Source organism: Rhinopithecus bieti, unplaced genomic scaffold, assembly GCF_001698545.2.
Source record: "Rhinopithecus bieti isolate Rb0 unplaced genomic scaffold, ASM169854v2 scaffold_61931, whole genome shotgun sequence".
Classification (NCBI taxonomy): Eukaryota; Metazoa; Chordata; class Mammalia; order Primates; family Cercopithecidae; genus Rhinopithecus; species Rhinopithecus bieti.
In genome coordinates, this window is record NW_016823461.1 from 31,368 (window position 1) to 50,212 (window position 18,845).

At 40.8% G+C, this 18,845-nt stretch overlaps 1 protein-coding gene and 1 pseudogene across 1 annotated transcript in view; both read left to right on the forward strand.

Annotated features, from left to right (window-relative positions):
• The first annotated feature begins 640 nt into the window (after positions 1 to 640).
• Positions 641 to 2,228, forward strand: LOC108521660 (peptidyl-prolyl cis-trans isomerase A pseudogene; annotated as a pseudogene).
• Positions 2,229 to 5,441: 3,213 nt separating this feature from the next.
• The window catches only part of HBE1 (hemoglobin subunit epsilon 1), a 14,538-nt gene continuing 1,134 nt past the window's right edge, over positions 5,442 to 18,845 (forward strand). Inside the window, exons 1-3 of the mRNA XM_017861620.1 lie at positions 5,442 to 5,484; positions 17,748 to 18,105; positions 18,228 to 18,450. Coding sequence (XP_017717109.1) covers positions 18,014 to 18,105; positions 18,228 to 18,450 — 315 coding nt within the window. The 5' untranslated portion in view covers positions 5,442 to 5,484; positions 17,748 to 18,013. The remainder of the gene's footprint in view (positions 5,485 to 17,747; positions 18,106 to 18,227; positions 18,451 to 18,845) is intronic.

The window sequence follows — 18,845 nt, forward strand, 5'->3', positions numbered from 1 at the left end:
GAAGAGTCAAGCATTTGCCTTAGGTCAGACATGTCAGAGACAGTGCCAGACCCATGTGAGACTCTGCGGCTACTGCTCATGGACCCTGTGCCACACTGATGAGGAGGATCAGATGGATGGGGCAATGAAGCAAATGAATCATTCTGAGGATAAAGGAGGCAGCCATGAAGAAGTCTGTGACTGTAAATTTGGGAGCAGGAGTCTCCAAGGACTTGGATTTCAAGGAATTTTGACTCAGTGAACCCAAGACCCTCATGGTGACTTTGGGCACTGGTGTGCAAGATGTGTCTATCAGAGGTCCCAGGGAGGGTGGGGCCAGGGCTGGCCACCAGCTATCAGGGCCCAAATGGGTTATAAGCTGGCAGGCTCAGATAGGTGGTTAGGTCAGGTTGGTGGCGCTGGGTGGAGTCCATGCCTCCCAGAAGCCAGGAGAGATAGACCATGAGTATAGGGCAGGCATGGGAAAGGTGGGGGAGGCACAGCATAGCAGCATTTTTCATTCCACTACTACATGGGACTACTCCCCTATCCCCCCAGCTAGGGACAAGTGCCTTGACTCCAATGTTTTCAGGCTCACCATCTATAAAGTAAGAGTGATAATTGTGTCTATCTTGTGGGGTTATTATGAGGATCAAAGGAGATGCACACTCTCTGGACCAGTGGCCTAACAATTCAGGACAGAGCTATGGGCTTCCTATGGGTCAGTGGTCTCAACGTAGCAGGCAAGTTCCAGAAGATAGTACCAGCCACTGTTAGAGATACGGTGCCAGTCTCAGAGCCTGATGTTAATTTAGCAATGGACTGGGACCCTCCTCCAGTAGAACCATCTAACCAGATGCTTCAGTCAAAGTCCAAGCTTAGCTTTCATTAAAGATTAAGCTTCTAAGCAGGGCACAGATGAAATTGTCTAACAGCAACTTTGCCATCTAAAAAAATCTCACTTAACTGGAAACATGGAAGCCCAAGGTTCTGAACATGAGAAATTTTTAGGAATCTGCACAGGAGTTGAGAGGGAAACAAAATGGTGAAGGGACTAGAAACCACATGAGAGACACGAGGAAATAGTGTAGATTTAGGCTGGAGGTAAATGAAAGAGAAATGGGAGTTAATATTTACTGAAATCTTTCTATACATCAGGTGCCATTTTATGATATTTAATAATCTCATTACATATAGTAATTCTGTGAGGTATGTATTACTGAACATATTGTAATTAATACTAATGATAAATAACACCTCTCAAGTACTTAGTACATGCTAGAATAAAATTTAAGTTTATTATATGAGGCCGGGCATGGTGGCTCATGCCTGTAATCCCAGCACTTTGGGAGGCCAAGGCAATGCGATTACCTGAGGTCAGGAGTTCCAGACCAGCCTGGCCAACATGGTGAAACCCCTTCTCTACTAAAAAATACAAAAAATTAGCCAGGTATGGTGGCACGCGTCTATAATCCCAGCTGCTCAGGAGGCTGAGGCAGGAGAACCACTTGAACCCGGGAGGCGGAGGTTGCAGTGAGCTAAGATTGCACCGCTGTACTCCAGCCTACGCAACAGAGTTAGACACCGTCTCGGAAAAAAGAAAAAAAAAAAGTTGGCTTTGCAGACACTGCCACTGAGGAAAATCCTGTACTATTAGCTGTGGTCAACCCCACTGTGTTCTTCGACATTGCCATCGACGGCGAGCCCTTGGGTCACATCTCTTTTGAGCTGTTTGCAAACAAGATTCCAAAGACAGCAGAAAATTTTTGTTCTCTGAGCACTGGAGAGAAAGGATTTGGTTATAAGGGCTCCTGCTTTCACAGAATTATTCCAGGGTTTATGTGTCAGGGTGGTGACTTCACATGCCATAATGGCACTGGTGGCAAGTCCATCTACGAGGAGAAATTTGATGATGAGAACTTCATCCTAAAGCATACAGGTCCCGGCATCTTGTCCATGGCAAATGCTGGACCCAACACAAACAGTTCCCAGTTATTCAACTGCACTGCCAAGACTGAGTGGTTGGATGGCAAGCCTGTGGTCTTTGGCAAAGTGAAAGAAGGCATGAATATTGTGGAGGCCACAGAGCACTTTGAGTCCAGGAATGGCAAGACCAGCAAGAAGATCACCCTTGCTGACTGTGGACAGCTTGAATAAGTTTGACTTGTGTTTTATCTTAACCACCAGACCATTCCTTCTGTAGCTCAGGAGAGCACCCCTCCACCCCATTTGCTTGCAGTATCCTAGAATCTTTGTATTCTCGCTGCAGTTCCCTTTGGGCTCCATGTTTTCCTTGTTCCCTCCCATGCTTAGCTGGATTGCAGAGTTGAGTTAAGTTTATGATTATGAAATAAAAACTAAATAACAATTGTCTGTCCTTGTTTGAGTTAGAGTATTGATGTAGGCTTTGTTTTAGGCAGTGATGGGTTACTTCTGAAACATCACTTGTTTGCTTAATTCAACATAGTACTTAGATTTTTTTTTTTTTTTACTTTCCAGACCCAGGAAGTCTCAATGTTTGTTGAGTGGAATATTGAGAATGTAGGCAGCAGCTGGGCATGGTGGCTCACTGTCTGTAATGTATTACCTGAGGCAGAAGACCACCTGAGGGCAGGAGTCAAGATCAGTCTGGGCAACATGGTGAGACGCTGTCTCTACAAAAAATAATTAGCCCGGCCTGGTGGTGCATGCCTAGTCCTAGCTGATCTGGAGGCTGATATGGGAGGATTGCTTGAGCCCAAAGTGAGCTATGATCATGCCACTGTACTCCAGCCTGGGTGCTACAGTGAGACCCTGTCTCTTAAAGGTAGGCAGAGGCAGGAAAAGCAAGGAGCCAGAAATAAGAGGTTGGACCAGTGTGCATTGAGTTCATACATTTAGAGGTGTTCTTCAAGATGACTAATGTCACAAATTGAGACATCTGTTATGGTTCATTTTTTTTTTTTTTTCTAGAGTGCAGTGGCACAATCTCAGCTCGCTGTAGCCTCCGCCTCCCAGGTTCAAGCGATTCTCGTGCCTCAGATTCCTGAGTAGCTGGGATTACAGGCGTGTGCCACCATGCCCAGCTACTTTTTGTAGTTTTAGTACAGATGGGGTTTCATCATTTTGACAAGGCTGGTCTCAAACTCTTAACCTCAGCTGATGCACCCGCCTTGGCCTCCCAAATTGCTGAGATTACAGGTGTGAGCCACCACACCTGACCTCATTTTCTGTAACAAAGCTAAGCTTGAACACTGTTGGTGTTCTTGAGGGAAGCATATTGGGATTTAGTCTGTAGGTCAAGTTTATACATCCTTTAGTTATGGTGGAATTCCTATATAGTGTCTAAAAAGCCAGGTACTAGGTGCTGCAGTCAGTCTCCCTGCAGAGGGTTAAGGCCCAGACCACCTGCAGTGATGAGGTACTGCTTCTAGCATATAGAGCCTCTCCCTAGCTTTGGTTATGGAGACTCTGAGGTTTTCCAAACCTGACCAATTTAAGCCATAAGATCTGGTCAAAAGGATACCTTTCCCATTAAGGACTTGGTTTCTCATGAAATTATATGTACAGTACTTGCTGGCAATTAGATGTATAGGTTTAACAGTACATGTCAGGACAATCTAATCTGAGAAAACCCCTTCACTGCCCACCTTAACTGACCTCTAGGGTTCTTAACCCAGCAATCAAGTTTGCCTATCCTAAAGGTGTCAGATTTGATCATTTGGTGTGTTCTGCAATTTTTGTTTTACCATCTGGTTCCTTCTGCATGAATTACCACCACCACCACCACTTGCGCATCTCAGTCTTGTATGTTGTCTGGTTACATATTCTCTGGGTGATATCATTCAGTGTCTTAATGTACTTGCGGCTCAGGCCTGAGCACAAGGTGGAAATAAACATAAAACATCCTTTCATTAAAAAAAAGTATATTATATGAATTAACTTAGTTTTACTCACACCAATACTTAGGAGTAGATTATTACCTCATTTATTGATGAGGAGCCCAATGTACTTGTAGTGTAAATCAACTTATGGAAAGCACAAGCTAATAAGTAGATAATTAGTGATTAGAAGTCAGATGGTCTGAGCTCTCCTACTGTCTACATTACACGAGCTCTCATTAACTGGGGACTTGAAGATCGAAGAGATGAAATAATCTGTCCAAGCTTACAGAGCCACTAAATAGTGAGGCTAGGATGTAGGCGCAGTTCTGCAACCACGGAAGACAGTGTTTTTTCAGCAGCAAAACACCAACTCAGATACTGTGGACCCAAGAAATTAGAAGTAGATATTCCTGCCCTGTGGCTCTTTCTTCTTACTTTTACTTCTTGGCGACTGGAAGTTATGGTTTAAGCCACAGTTGCAGATCATACTTCCTCAAACATAATTTCATCTCCTCAGGAAAGTTTGAAGGAGAAAGAGGTAAATAAAAATTTAGAAACAAGTTCAGAATAAAGAGACTCTCTCTTGGGTTACAGAGATTGTCATATGACAGATTATAAGCAGATACTTGAGAAAACTGAAGGCCCATGCCTGCCCAAATTACCCTTTGAACCCTGGGTCAAGCTGCAACTTTCGTTAAAGGGAGTGTTTATATATTATAGTATTCATTTACTCTTCTGGTTTAACCCATTGGCTCTGTCTTCATCCTGTAGTAATCTCACTGCCTCAGAAACATACGTATATTTGTCTAGTTTAAGTTTGTGTGAAATTCTAACTAGGGTCAAGAACCGAGGGCCCTAAACTATGCTAGGGATAGTGCTGTGATACTGTGATAGGTATACAAAAAAATGAGAAGAAACTGCAAATTCTCTGCATCTCCCTTTGCAGGGTCTGACAACAAAGTTTCCCCAAAATTTACCAGTGCAAGCCATTTATCCATATGCTAACTACTTTACAATCATTTTGGGCTTCACATTGTCTATCTCATCTGTAAAAAGAATGGAAGAACTCAGTCCTACAGAACTCCCTATGTCATCCATGATGGGCTAGAGTTCCTCTTTCTCAAAAATTAGCTATTATTATATTGCCTTCTAAGCCAAAGCTCAGAGGTCTTATATTACCCAGTGACATGCACACTGGTCAGAAGCAGGCTAAGTAGAAGGGTACTTTCACAGAAACAGAGAGCAAAAGAGGTGGGTGAATGAGAGGGTAAGCGAGAGAAGACAGATGAGAAGTTACAACATGATGGCTTGTTGTCTAAATGTCTCCTAGGGAATTATTGTGGGAGGTCTGAATAGTGTTGTAAAATAAGCTGAATCTGCTGCCAACATTCACAGTCAAGAAATACCTCTGAACAACTGTACTTCCAATTATTCTTTAAGGTAGCATGCGACTGTAATTGTTGCAAGTATATATTTATCATAATACTGTAACAGAAAATACTTACTGAATATATACTGTGTCCCTAGCTCTTTACACAATAAACCAATCTCATCCTCATAATTCTATTAGCTAATACATGTTATCATCCTATATTTCAGAGACTTCAAGAAGTTAAGCAACTTACTCAAGATCATCTAAGAAGTAGGTGGTATTTCTGGGCTCATTGGGCCCCTCCTAATCTCTCATGGCAACATTTGGCTGGCTAAAGTGTTGATTGACTTAATTCATCAGGGATGGGCTCATACTCATTGCAGACCTTACCTGGCATCCTCTTTTCTTGTGTGATCTGCCTGACCCTAGTAGACTTACAAAATTTCTGACGTAGAAGAGAGGAGAAACGCAGAGCTGATTGTGAGGAGTAATGAAGGTGCCTCCTCATCTAGGTACCAGTGGGGCCCCTAAGACAAAGCCACCCTGTCTCACTGTGTCTTAGCTAGTTCCTTGTACCTTGCCCTGATGGGAGGTAGAGAATGGGTATTCTCCATCCAAAAAATAAATTTCCATCTCTCAAGGTCCAACTTATGTTTTCTTAATTTTTAAAAAAAGCTTCTTGACCATTCTCCACTCTCTAAAATAATCCATAGTGAGAGAAACAGTTTTTTCTTTCATCCTTAAATACCTCTATTAAATATGGAAAATCTGAGCATGGTGTCTCACACCTGTAATCCCAGCACTTTGGGAGGCTAAGGTGGGTGGATTGCTTGGAGCTCAGGAGTTCAAGGCCATCTTGGACAACATGGTGATAGCCTGTCTCTATAAAAAGTACAAAAATTAGCCTGGCAAGGTGGTGTGCACCTGTAATCCCAGCTATTCGGGTGGCTGAGGCAGGAGAATTGCTTGAACCCAGGAGGTGGAGGTTGCAGTGAGCTGAGATCGTGCCACTGCACTCCAGCCTAGGTAACAGAGCACGTGTTATAATTCATTATTATTTTTTACTTGGACTCTTGCAGGGAATAAAATACATGTTTTATTCTTATTTATGATTCAAGCACTGAAAATAGGGTTTACCATCCAGCAGGTGCTTCAAAACCATTTGCTGAATGATTACTCTACTTTTTACAAGCCCAGCTCCTTCTATCCCTTCCAGCCTCCTCATCTCTGATTAAACAAGCTTCAGTTTTTCCTTAGTTCCTGTTACATTTCTGTGTGTCTCCATTAGTGATCTCCCATAGTTCAAGCATGGGTAGTTCTGGCCAGGCTCCACTTGGGGTCAATGCCCTGTTCCCTGCCTCCTGGTTTTGTGTAAACTTCTAGGCAAACCCTCTGGCTCCAGCACAGCAATGCTGAATCATGCTGAGTCATGCTGAGGCTTAGGGTGTGTGCCCAGATGTTCTCAGCCTAGAGTGATGACTCCTATCTGGGTCCCCAGCAGGATGCTTATAGGACAGATGGCAAGAAAAAGGAGAAGTTGACCACCTGACTAAAACTCCACCTCAAACAGCATTATAAAGAAAATGGATGCCTGAGTTAAAATGTGACATATTCTAGAATATATTATTTCCTCTCTCTCTATATATATATATATTTGCTATTGTTATCAATTGCCATATAGTGATTAGTTATTGTGTATCAAATATTTATCTTGCAGGTGGCCTCTATACCTTAGAAGTGGCAGAATCAGGCTTTATTAAAACATGGGTATAGACTTTTAGTTCATAAAATGCATTGTCATTAATCAAATACTATTAGAGTCGTTTGAAGCATACAGCCTATGCTAGTGAATTCCCTGACACGTTCCCATGCACCCTATAATCCAGGGCAAAACCTTACATACAGGCTTCCTCCTATATATAATTATGTGCAGGGCTGGATGGCTAAAGGATCTTTTCAGCTCTCACCTTTCTAGGATTCACATACTGAATGTGTACATTGCACAGAGTCCTGGAGACACGGATTGAAAAAAAGATACGGAAGAGGAAGGCATGAAAAAAGGAAAAGAAAACAAACCTTGTTTGCCATTTGAAGGCACCCCTGGACAGCTCGGTGACAAAAGGCCAGTGCTGTTAGAGGACATGCTCATGTACAGGGTCAGATCTGACTAGGGGTGCTACTGGGAAGCTCTCACCTTAAGGACACATCTCAGGCCAGTTGTGGTGCTATTGGGAAAATGTAGGCAACGCTGGTCCTGAAAGGAAAGAAACATTCCTCCAGGAGGGCTGAAAGGGTTCACTTGTGTGGGTAACTGTGCAGGACTACAAGAGGACGAAAAACAATGACAGAGATAATGCTCGCAGGGAGAAAAAACAGGTCAAGGGTCAGAGAAGGCTTCCAGAAGAATGGCTTTGAAGCTGGCTTCTGTAGGAGTTCTCAGTGGCAAAGATGTTTCAGAAATGTGACATGATTTAAGGAACTATACAAAAAGGAACAAATTTAAAGGAGGCAGATAAATTAGTTCAACAGACCCGTGAGGAATTTTCAGATGAATTTTATATCTCCACTGAGCTTCTTGAGGTCAGCAGCTGTGACAGTTTTGCAGGCCCAGGACCCATTACAGGACCTCACATGTACTTGACATTGATTTTTGTATTCATTGGTGAATGAATGACCTCTTGTCAGTCTGCTTGGTTTCGCTAAGAGCACAGAGAGAAGATTTAGTGATGCTATGCTAAAACTTACTTTTTGATTCAAGTATATGTTTGTGATAGGAATGAAGACAGGCTACATGATGCATGTCTAACATAAACGCAAACATTAAGAAAGGAAATCAACCTCAAGAGTATTTATGCAGACAGCAGAATACAGAGAGTGAGTTAAATGTGTAATAACTATGGCACAGGCTGGAATATGAGCCATTTAAATCACAAATTCATTAGAAACAAAACAGTAGGGAAAAAATTCCATGGATGAGTCTAGAAAGACTAGCATTGTTTAGGTTGAGTGGAAGTGTTTAAAGGGTGACATCAGACTAAACTTGAAAGATGTCACTAAATAACTAGAATACTGTTTATTTTTTCATACCATGAATAGCAGATATAGCCTGATGGCCCCATGCTTGGTTTAACATCCTTGCTGTTCCTGACATGAAATCCTTAATAATTTTTGACAGAGCCTATTCATTTTCATTTTATATTGGGCCTAGAAATTATGTAGATGGTCCTGAGGAAAAGTTTATACCTTGTCTATTTCTCTCTCTAACATAGTTGTCAACACAATGCCTAGGCTCTAGTAAGTACTCAAAGTTTGTTAAATTGAATTCTATCCTTCTTATTCCATTCTACACATGGAAGAACAACTCATCAGGGATGAAGGCATGCCTCTAGGGAAGGCAGGTGTTGTTCTGCAGTGTGATTGGGTATTCGCAGGAAGAAGGGGGGGTGGGAGTGGTTAACCTTCCTTTCCTAGTGTGGAGGTCACAGCCTAAACATCAAATTCCTCAAGGTGTGATGGCTCACACCTGTAATCACAGCACTTTGGGAGGCCAAGGTGGGCAGATCACTTGAGGTCAGGAGTTCGAGACCCAGCCCAGCCAAATAGTGAAACCTGGTCTCTGCTAAAAAATATAAAAATTAGCTGGACGTGGTGGCAGGAGCCTGTATTCCAGCTACTTGGGAGGCTGAGGCAGGAGAATTGCTTGAACTGGGGAGGCAGAGGTTGCACTGAGCAGAGATCGTGCCATTGCACTCCAGCCTCTAGAGCGAGACTCTGTCTCAAGAAAAACAAAAAACAAACAAACAAACAAAAACCCGTCAAATTCCCTGACTGGACAGAATTCTGTCTGATTGTTCTCTGACTTATCTTACCATTTTCCCTCCTTAAAGAAACTATGAACTTCCTTCAGGTAGAGGGGCCTGGCTCATAAGCCTGAGGTCAGCATCCAAGAAATACTTGTTGATGTCACTTTGGCTAAAGGCATGATGTGTAGACAAGCTCCACAGATGGTTTCTCATTTCCCTATCCACCCATCCAGCTTTCCAACTTTAAAGCCAATTCTGAGGTAGAGACTGTGATGAACAAAGACCTTGACAAAATTCAACCCAAAGACTCACTTTGCCTAGCTTCAAAATCCTTACTCTGACACATACTCTCTCCCAGAAATTAGCATGCACTAGAGTGTGCATGAGTGCAACACATACACCAGTTCCATATTCTCTGTCAGAAAATCTTGTTGTTTTTTCCTTAAAGGATGTGTTCAGAGGCTGACCCCTTGCCTTCACCTCCAATGCTACCACTCTGGTCTAAGTCACTATCACCACCAACTAAATTATAGCTGTTGACTCAAAACAATCTTCCTGCTTCTACCACTGCCCCACTACAGTTTCTTCCCAATATAGCATCCAAATTAATCTTTTCAAAATGTAAGTCATATATGGTCACCTCTTTGTTCAAAGTCTTCTGGTAGCTTCCTATATCACTTATAATAAAGTCAATTCTTTACAATTCTCTACAATAATTGTTCACACATATATTGTGTTTATTACAGATACATATATATAGTTCTCATATAAATATATATATATATATATGCGTGTGTGTGTGTGGAGAGTTTTTTTCTTACAACTCTATGATGTAGGTATTATTAGTGTCCCAAATTTTATAATTTAGGACTTCTATGAACTCATCTTTTACTCTCCCCTTCACTTAATCTAATCCTACATTGCTCTTATTGATATTCCTTGAAAATTCTAAGCATCTTACATCTTTAGGGTATTTACATTTGCCATTCCCTATGCCTTAAATATTTAATCACAATTTCATATAAATAGGTTCCTCATCGTCTATGGGTACCCTCTCCGGTGTTAACTTTATAGTGAGGACTTTCCTACCATACTGCTTAAAGTAGCAATACCATTTCACCCTGTCCTAATCACACTCTGGCCTTCATTTCAGTTTTGTTTTGTTTTTTCCTCCATAGCACCCAACCTCATCGGTATATAACATGTTTCATTTGCTTATTTAGTGTCAAGCTCTTTCCACTATCAAGTCCATGAAAACAGGAACTTTATTCCTCTATTCTGTTTTTGTGCTCTATTCTTAGCAATTTTACAATTTCAAATGAATGAATGAGCAGCCAAACACACACACAACTGCAAGTAAAAGGATATATGCTGACACATCCACTGCTTTGCACACACTAAGAAATCAGTGGAGTAGTGCTGAAAGTGCTAAGCCTGAGTAGAGCTAGTTAGCCCTCAGCAGGCAGAGGCTTGATGGAATTACTGAGTTCTAGAATTGGACTCATTTGTTTTGTACACAGAGATTTGCTCTTGAAAATGTGTTCTGACCAAAATAAAAGACTCAAAAGATGAATATCAAAACCAGGGTGTTTATTTACACTGAAATTTATAACTGGCGCAGTCATGTTTATGTAAGCAATTGTTTCCTTTCATCAGTCAGGTAAAAGTAAAGAAAAACTGTGCCAAGGCAGATAGCCTAATGCAATCATGCCACTAAAATAAACATTATTTCATAGGTGTCAGATACGGCTTATTCATCCATCTTCATAGGGAGGATGGCCTTGGCCTGGACATCAGTGTTATGTAAGGTTCAAAACATCTCCGCACTGTAGGGCAACAGAGCTCCTTTTCTTTCTTTCTTTTTTTTTTTTTTTTTTTTTTTTTTTTTTTTCTGTGCTTTCCTGGCTGGCCAAATCTCTAATGATAAACATACTCTATTTATACATGAGAATATCCTATAAGATTATAGTTAAGAATTCTGGGAGTCATTCCATCTCTTATAGCTAAATTTGAGCCTCTCTTATGATCACTGTTTTTTTTAATACTTTAAGTTCTGGGGTACATGTGCAGAACATACAGTTTTGTTACATAGGTATACACGTGCCATGGTGGTTTTCTGCACCCATCAACCTGTCACCTACATTAGGTATTTCTCCTAATATTGTCCTTCCCTTAGCCCCCCACCTCCCAACAGGCCCCAGTGTGTGATGTTCCCTCCCTGTGTCCATGGATCACTTTTTTTTTTTTTAAAGTCTCAGTTAGATTTTTGGAATGTAATTTATTTTCCTGGCATCCTAGTACTTGCAAGTTATCTGGTCACTTTAGCCCTCACATTTTGATGATAGCCACATATTTGTAAACACAAAACACACACACACATATATACACACATACATACATACACACATATACACACATGACATATTTATCAGGCATTTCTGAGCAACTAATCATGCAGGACTCTCAAACACTAACTTACACCTTTTTCCATTTATCTACTTGTGTAGAAACTAAGCATGGGGACTGAGAAGGCAACAGCAGGAGCATTCTAACTCTCACTGCCTTTAGCTAGGTCCCTCCCTCACTGCAGCTCAGCATAGTCCTGAGCTCTTATCAATATCCACACAGTTTCTGACGCTGCCCAGTTATCACCATCCCAAGGCTTAAGAAAAAAAAATGAGTTTGCCCATCTCTGTTGATTAAATAAATAAATAAATAAATAAAATGAGCCCCTAACCTCCCACAAAACATGACCAAACAAGCACGAAGAAGAAGAAAAAACAATAGGTACATGAAGAGACTGGTGACACTGGGGTCTGAATGAGGCTTGAGTATAGGAAAGAGCTCTAGCAGCATAGTGGTTTAGAGGAGATGTTTGTTTCCTTCACAGACGCCTCAGCCTCAATAAGCTCAGGGTTGCAGGAATTTACTTTGAGAACAAACTCCTGTGGGGCTAGAATTATCGATGGCTAAAAGAAGCCTGGAGGAGGGAAAAATCATTAAGCATCCTCACCCTTAGTAACACAAAACAAAGGGGCCTGGTTTCCCATAATTCCTCATGATGGGTGATCTTATTAATGAAAGCGGTCTAACGAAATCATTGCTTCTTCCATTTCAGCCTTGCTCACTTGCCAATCCTCAGTTTTAACCTTCCCCAGAGAAATACAGATTTTTTTTTTTATTCAGGAAACATACTATGTTATAGTTTCAGTACTAAATAATCAAAGTACTGAAGATAGCATGCATAGGCAAGAAAAAGTAATTAGCTTTATGTTGCTGTTGTTTCAGAATTTAAAAAAGATCACCAAGTCAAGGCCTTCTCTGTTCCAGTGCTACAGGTGGAATCTTAGCATATAATCAGATGTTTTTCAAAATTTCTAGACATAGGATTCAAAGCCCTGCACTTAAAATAGTCTCATTTGAATTAACTCTTTATATAATTTGAAAGCACATTCTGAACTACTTTAGAGTATTGTTTTATTTCTATGTTCTTAGTTCATAGAATACATCAGGCAATGCAATTTAATTAAAAAACCCCAAAAATTTTTTAGAATTTTAATCATGAAAATAAATGAAGACAACTTTATTTACTCAAGGTCTCAAAAGGTCAAAGAAACCAGGAAAGTAAAGCTATATTTCAGAGGAAAATGGGATATTTATGAGTTTTCTAAGTTGACAGACTCAAGTTTTAACCTTCAAGGCCCATGATGTAGGAAAGTGTGGCGATAACTGGCTGATTCTGGCTTTCTACTCCTTTTTCCCATTAACGATCCTGCCTGCTTAATTAACATTCACAAGTATCTCTGGTTCTACTTTAGTCACAGTGGCTCCCGAGGTCCGTCACCCAATAGGATATCTGTGCTCCAAGTTGCCAGGGAGAGAGATCACTCTTGAGAATGAGCCACAGCCCTGGCTCAAACTCACCTGCAAACTTTTTGAGAAATGAGGCAGACGCACACTATGAAAACAACAGATAGTAGCTAAATGATGAGAACACATGGACACATAGAGGGAAACAACGCACACTGGGGCCTATCAAAGGGTGGAGGGTGAGAGAAGGAGAGGATCAAGAAAAATGACTAATGGATACTAAGCTTAATACCTGAGTGATGAGATGATCTATACAACAAACCCCCTTGACACTCATTTATCTATGTAACAAACCTGCACATCCTGTACATGTACCCCTGAACTTAAAATAAAAGTAAAAAAAAAAAAAGAAAGCAACAGTTTGCACACTTGTTATGGTCTATTCTCTCATTCTTTACAATGACGCTAGAAAATAGCCACAGACTTCCTGCAAGGCAGCCACAGAATTTATGACTTGTGATATCTAAGTCATTCCTGGCTAATGCAAAATCTAATACAAAATCTAGGAGAATCATTTGCTTACATCTATTTCTGTTCTGAGAATATAAATTCAGATACATAATGGGAGCAGAATAATTTCAAATCTGGCTAATTTAGAATCCTAAGCAGCCCTTTTCCCATCAGTGGTTTACAAGCCTTGTTAACAATTTTCCTATTTTAAAATTAAAAATAAAGTAAGTTATTTGTGGTAAAGGAAATTCCTTAAAATAATTGTTTCTTAGATAATATCATGGAAAACATTCAGTAAAGTGAAGGGCCTACTTTACCTAACAATAATCTAATTTATATAATTTTTCATACTAATAGCATCTAAGAACAGTACAATGTTTGACTCTTTAGGTAAAATACATGTCGTAATTAGCCAGAAAGATTTGAGAAAATATTGGATATGGCCGGGTGCGGTGGCTCAAGCCTGTGATTCCAACACTTTGGGAGGCCGAGACGGGAGGATCACGAGGTCAGGAGACCGAGACCATCCTGGCTAACCCGGTGAAACCCCGTCTCTACTATAAAATACAAAAAACTAACCGGACGACGTGGTGGGCGCCTGTAGTCCCAGCTGCTCAGGAGGCTGAGGCAGGAGAATGGCGTAAACCCGGGAGGCAGAGCTTGCAGTGAGCTGAGATCCCACCACTGCACTCCAGCCTGGGCGACAGAGCAAGACTCCATCTCAAAAAAAAAAAAAAAAAAAAAAAAAAGAGAGAGAGAAAATATTGGATGTTTCCTTGTTTAAATTAGGCATCTTACAGTTTTCAGAATCCTGCATAGAACTTATGAAATTACAAATGCTAAAGCAAACCCAAAGAAGCAGGAATTAATCTTCATTACATTTGGGTGTTTCTTTCTAAAAGTCCTTTATACTTAAATGTCTTAAGACATACATAGATTTTATTTTACTAATTTTAATTATATAGGCAATAAATGAATATTCTTACTGATTACTTTTTCTGACTGTCTAATCTTTCTGATCTATCCTGGATGGCCATAACACTTATCCCTCTAAACTTTGGGCTTTTAATATAGGAAAGAAAGGCAATAATCCATTTTTGATGGTATCTTATATGATAAACAAATAAAATGCTTAAAAATGAGCAGGTACAGCAATTTATGTTGAACCAACAAGCATCGAAGCAATAATGAGACTGCCTGCAGCCTACCTGACTTCTGAGTCAGGATTTATTAGCCTTGTTACTGAGACACAAACCTGGCCTTTCAATGCTATAACCTTTCTTGAAGCTCCTCCCTACCACCTTTAGCCATGAGGAAGCATGGAATGGGCCAGATCCCTGGATGCAAGCCAGGTCTGGAACCTGTAAGAAAAGAAAATGTAGGCCCTGCAACTGGCTCTGAGGGAGCAGGAGAGGATCAACCCCATACTCTGAATCTAAGAGAAGACTGGTGTCCACACTCTGAATGGGAAGAATGATGGGATTACCCATAGGGTTTGTTTTAGGGAGGAACCTGTTCTCCAAACTCTTGACCTTGAGAGACCTAGTCCTTATTCCTTGGACTTTGGCAATGTCTGACCCTCACATTCAAGTTCTAAGGAAGGGCCACTGCCTTCATACTGTGGATCTGTAGCAAATTCCACCTGAAAACCCAGATTTATATCTTAATTGGTTAAAAAATTGTGTTATCTCAAGGACTGTTCTTCTCTGAGTAGCCAAGCTCAGCTTGGTTCCAGCTACAAGCAGCTGAGCTAACTTTTTGTCTATTCATTGTTCTTTTACTTGAGTGATCAAATATGTTCTCTCCAAACCTAGAATCCTGTCTTCCTAGGCTATATATTTTGTCCCAGGAAGTCTTAATCTGGGGTCCACAGAACCCTAGGGGGCTGGTGAAGTTTATAGAAAAAAGTCTGTATTTTTACATACATGTAACTGAAATTTAGCATTTTCTTCTACTTTGAATGCAAAGAACAAACTAGAGTGATATCATCAGTACCTATTACATAGTTATAAAGAGAAACCACAGATATTTTCATACTACAACGTAGTCATTGCAGATATTTTTGTTTTTGTTTGAGATGGAGTTTCGCTTTTACTGCCCAGGCTGGAGCGCAGTGGCACGATTTTGGCTCACTGCAACCTCCCCTTCCTGCGTTTGAGAGATTCTCCTGCCTCAGCCTCCCAAGTAGCTGGGATTACAGGCGCCCGCCACCATGCCCGTCTAATTTTTGTATTTTTAGTAGAGACGGGGTTTCACCATGTTGGCCAGGCTGGTCTCAAACTCCTGACCTCAGGTGATCTGCCCTCCTTAGCCTCCCAAAATGCTGGAATTATAGATGTGAGCCACTGTGCCCAGCCCATTGCAGATATTTTTAATTAACATTCATCTGCATCACTACTTGGATCTTAAGGTAGCTGTAGACCCAATCCTAGATCTAAAGCTTTCATAAAGAAGCAAATATAATAAATACTATACCACAAATGTGAAGTTTGGATGTTTGATAATGGTATTTCAGTATAATTAAACTTAACAATCCAATGTATATTATTTTATGCAATAAAACATATTTTTTGAGCACTTACAGTCTGCCAAACTAGCCTGTGACACAAAACAAGTTTAGGAATTCCTGGTTATGTCTGTGTTAGCCAATGGTTAGAATATATGCCCAGAAAGATACCCTTGGTTAATAGCTAACAGAAAATGGAGTAGAAATTCAGTGGCCTGGAATAATAACAATCTGGGCAGTCATTAAGTCAGGTAAAGACTTCTGCAATCATGGGAGAAAAGCAAGGGAGACATTCTTAATTGCCACAAGTGTTTTTTTTTTTTTTTTAATCACAAACATAAGAAAATATAATAAATAACAAGGTCACGTTATAGAAGAGAGAAACACTCTTAGTAAACTTGGAATATAGAATCCCCAAAGGCACTTGACTTGGGAGACAGAAGCCATACTGCTAAGTAAAAAAGACCAAGAACCTCTAGGGCCTGAAGATGCAGGAAACTGTAGGAAGAGAAATTCCCAGATCTGGCAGGGCAAGGGGAGTCATAGGCGAAAGAAATGACAGAAATGCATGGAGAGGGAGGCAGAGGTGGGTGAATCATGAGGTCAAGAGATCAAGACCATCCTGGCCAACATGGTGAAATCCCATCTCTACTAAAAATACAAAAATTAGCTGGGTGTGGTGGCGCACACCTGTAGTCCCAGCTACTCGGGAGGCTGAGGCAGGAGAATCATTTGAACCCAGGAGGCAGAGGTTGCAGTGACCTGAGATCGTGCCATTGCACTCCAGTCTGGCAACAGAGTGAGACTCCGTCTCAAAAAAAAAAAAAAAAAAAAAAAAAAAAAAAGAAAGAAAAGAAATGGATGGAGAACAAGCCAGAAGGAGGAACTGGGCTGGGGCAATGAGATTATGGTGATGTAAGGGAGTTTTCTAGAATTAACAATGCTGGAATTTGTGGAACTCTGTTTCTATTATTCCCCCAATCATTACTTCTGTCACATTGATAGTTAAGTAACTTCTGTGACTTTATTCCTTGATTCTAAAATATGAGGGTAATGACAATGGTATTATAAAGGCAGATTAAGTGATATAGCATAGGCAATATTCTTCAGGCACATGGATCGAATTGAATACACTGTAAATCTCAACTTCCAGTTTCAGTTCTACCAGGTAAAGAGCTAGCAAGTCATCACAATGGGGACATTAAAAAAAAAAAAAAAAAAAAAGACACCAGAGGAATAATATACCCTGACTCCTAGCCTAATTAATATATCGATTTACTTTTTTCCCTGATGACAAATTTTGGTTTTAAATGATTTTAGGAGTTTAGGCTTCTCAGCTCCCTTCCCAGTGAGAAGTATAAGCAGGACAGACAGGCAAGCAAGAAGAGAGCCCCAGGCCATACTCACAAAGTAGGCAATGTCCCCTGTGGTCATAGAGAAATGAAAAGAGAGAGGATTCCCTGGAATCATTGGATGTAATCTTTTCTGTCTGTCCTCTCTAGGGAATCACCCCAAGGTATTGTACTTTGGGATTAAGGTTTTAGTCCCACTGTAGACTACTTGCTATTCTGTTCAGTTTCTGGAAGGAACTATGTATGGTTTTTGTGTCCCTAGAGGAACTAAGGTGCAGAAGTTTTGTTTACAATGCTCTCCCTAAGAGAGCTAGAACTGGGTGAGATTCTGTTTTAACAGCTTTATTTTCTTTTTCTTGGCCCTGTTTTTGTCACTGTCACCACCTTTAAGGCAAATATTGAATGTGCTTTGGCTGAAACTTTTTTTTCCTGTTTTGAGATTTGCTCCTTTATATGAGGCTTTCTTGGAAAAGGAGAATGGGAGAGATGGATATCATTTTGGAAGACGATGAAGAAGGTAAAAAAGGGGACAAATGGAAATTTGTGTTGCAGATAGATGAGGAGCCAACAAAAAAGGGCCTCAGGATCCAGCACACATTATCACAAACTTGCTATCCATCTGTCACTACTGACCCTCTCCGGACCTGACTCCACCCCTGAGGGACACAGGTCAGCCTTGACCAATTACTTTTAAGTACCATGGAGAACAGGGGGCCAGAACTTCGGCAGTAAAGAATAAAAGGCCACACAGAGAGGCAGCAGCACATATCTGCTTCTGATACAGCTGCAATCACCAGCAAGCTCTCAGGCCTGGCATCATGGTGCATTTTACTGCTGAGGAGAAGGCTGCCGTCACTAGCCTGTGGAGCAAGATGAATGTGGAAGAGGCTGGAGGTGAAGCCTTGGGCAGGTAAGCATTGGTTCTTGATGCATGGGAATGAAGGGTGAATATTACCCTAGCAAGTTGATTGGGAAAGTCCTCAAGATTTTTTGCATTTCTAATTTTGTATCTGATATGGTGTCATTTCATAGGCTCCTCGTTGTTTACCCCTGGACCCAGAGATTTTTTGACAGCTTTGGAAATCTGTCATCTCCCTCTGCCATCCTGGGCAACCCCAAGGTCAAGGCCCATGGCAAGAAGGTGCTGACTTCCTTTGGAGATGCTATTAAAAACATGGACAACCTCAAGACCGCCTTTGCTAAGCTGAGTGAGCTGCACTGTGACAAGCTGCATGTGGATCCTGAGAACTTCAAGGTGAGTTCAGGTGTGGGTGATATGATTTTTTTGGCTTTATAGTTTGACATTAATTGAAGCTTATGATCTTATTGGAAAGATCAACAAATATCTCAGAAATCATGGGTCGAGTTTGATGTTAGAACAGCAGACTTCTAGTGAGCATAACCAAGATTAACCTGATTCAGAACTAGTGACAGTAAAGGACTACTAACAGCCTGAATTGGCTCAACTTTTCAGGAAATCTTGCCAGAACTTGATGTGTTTATCCCGGAGAATTGTATTATAGAATTGTAGACTTGTGAAAGAAGAATGAAATTTGGCTTTTGGTAGATGAAAGTCCATTTCAAGGAAATAGAAATGCCTTATTTTATGTGGGTCATGATAATTGAGGTTTAGAAAGAGATTTTGCAAAA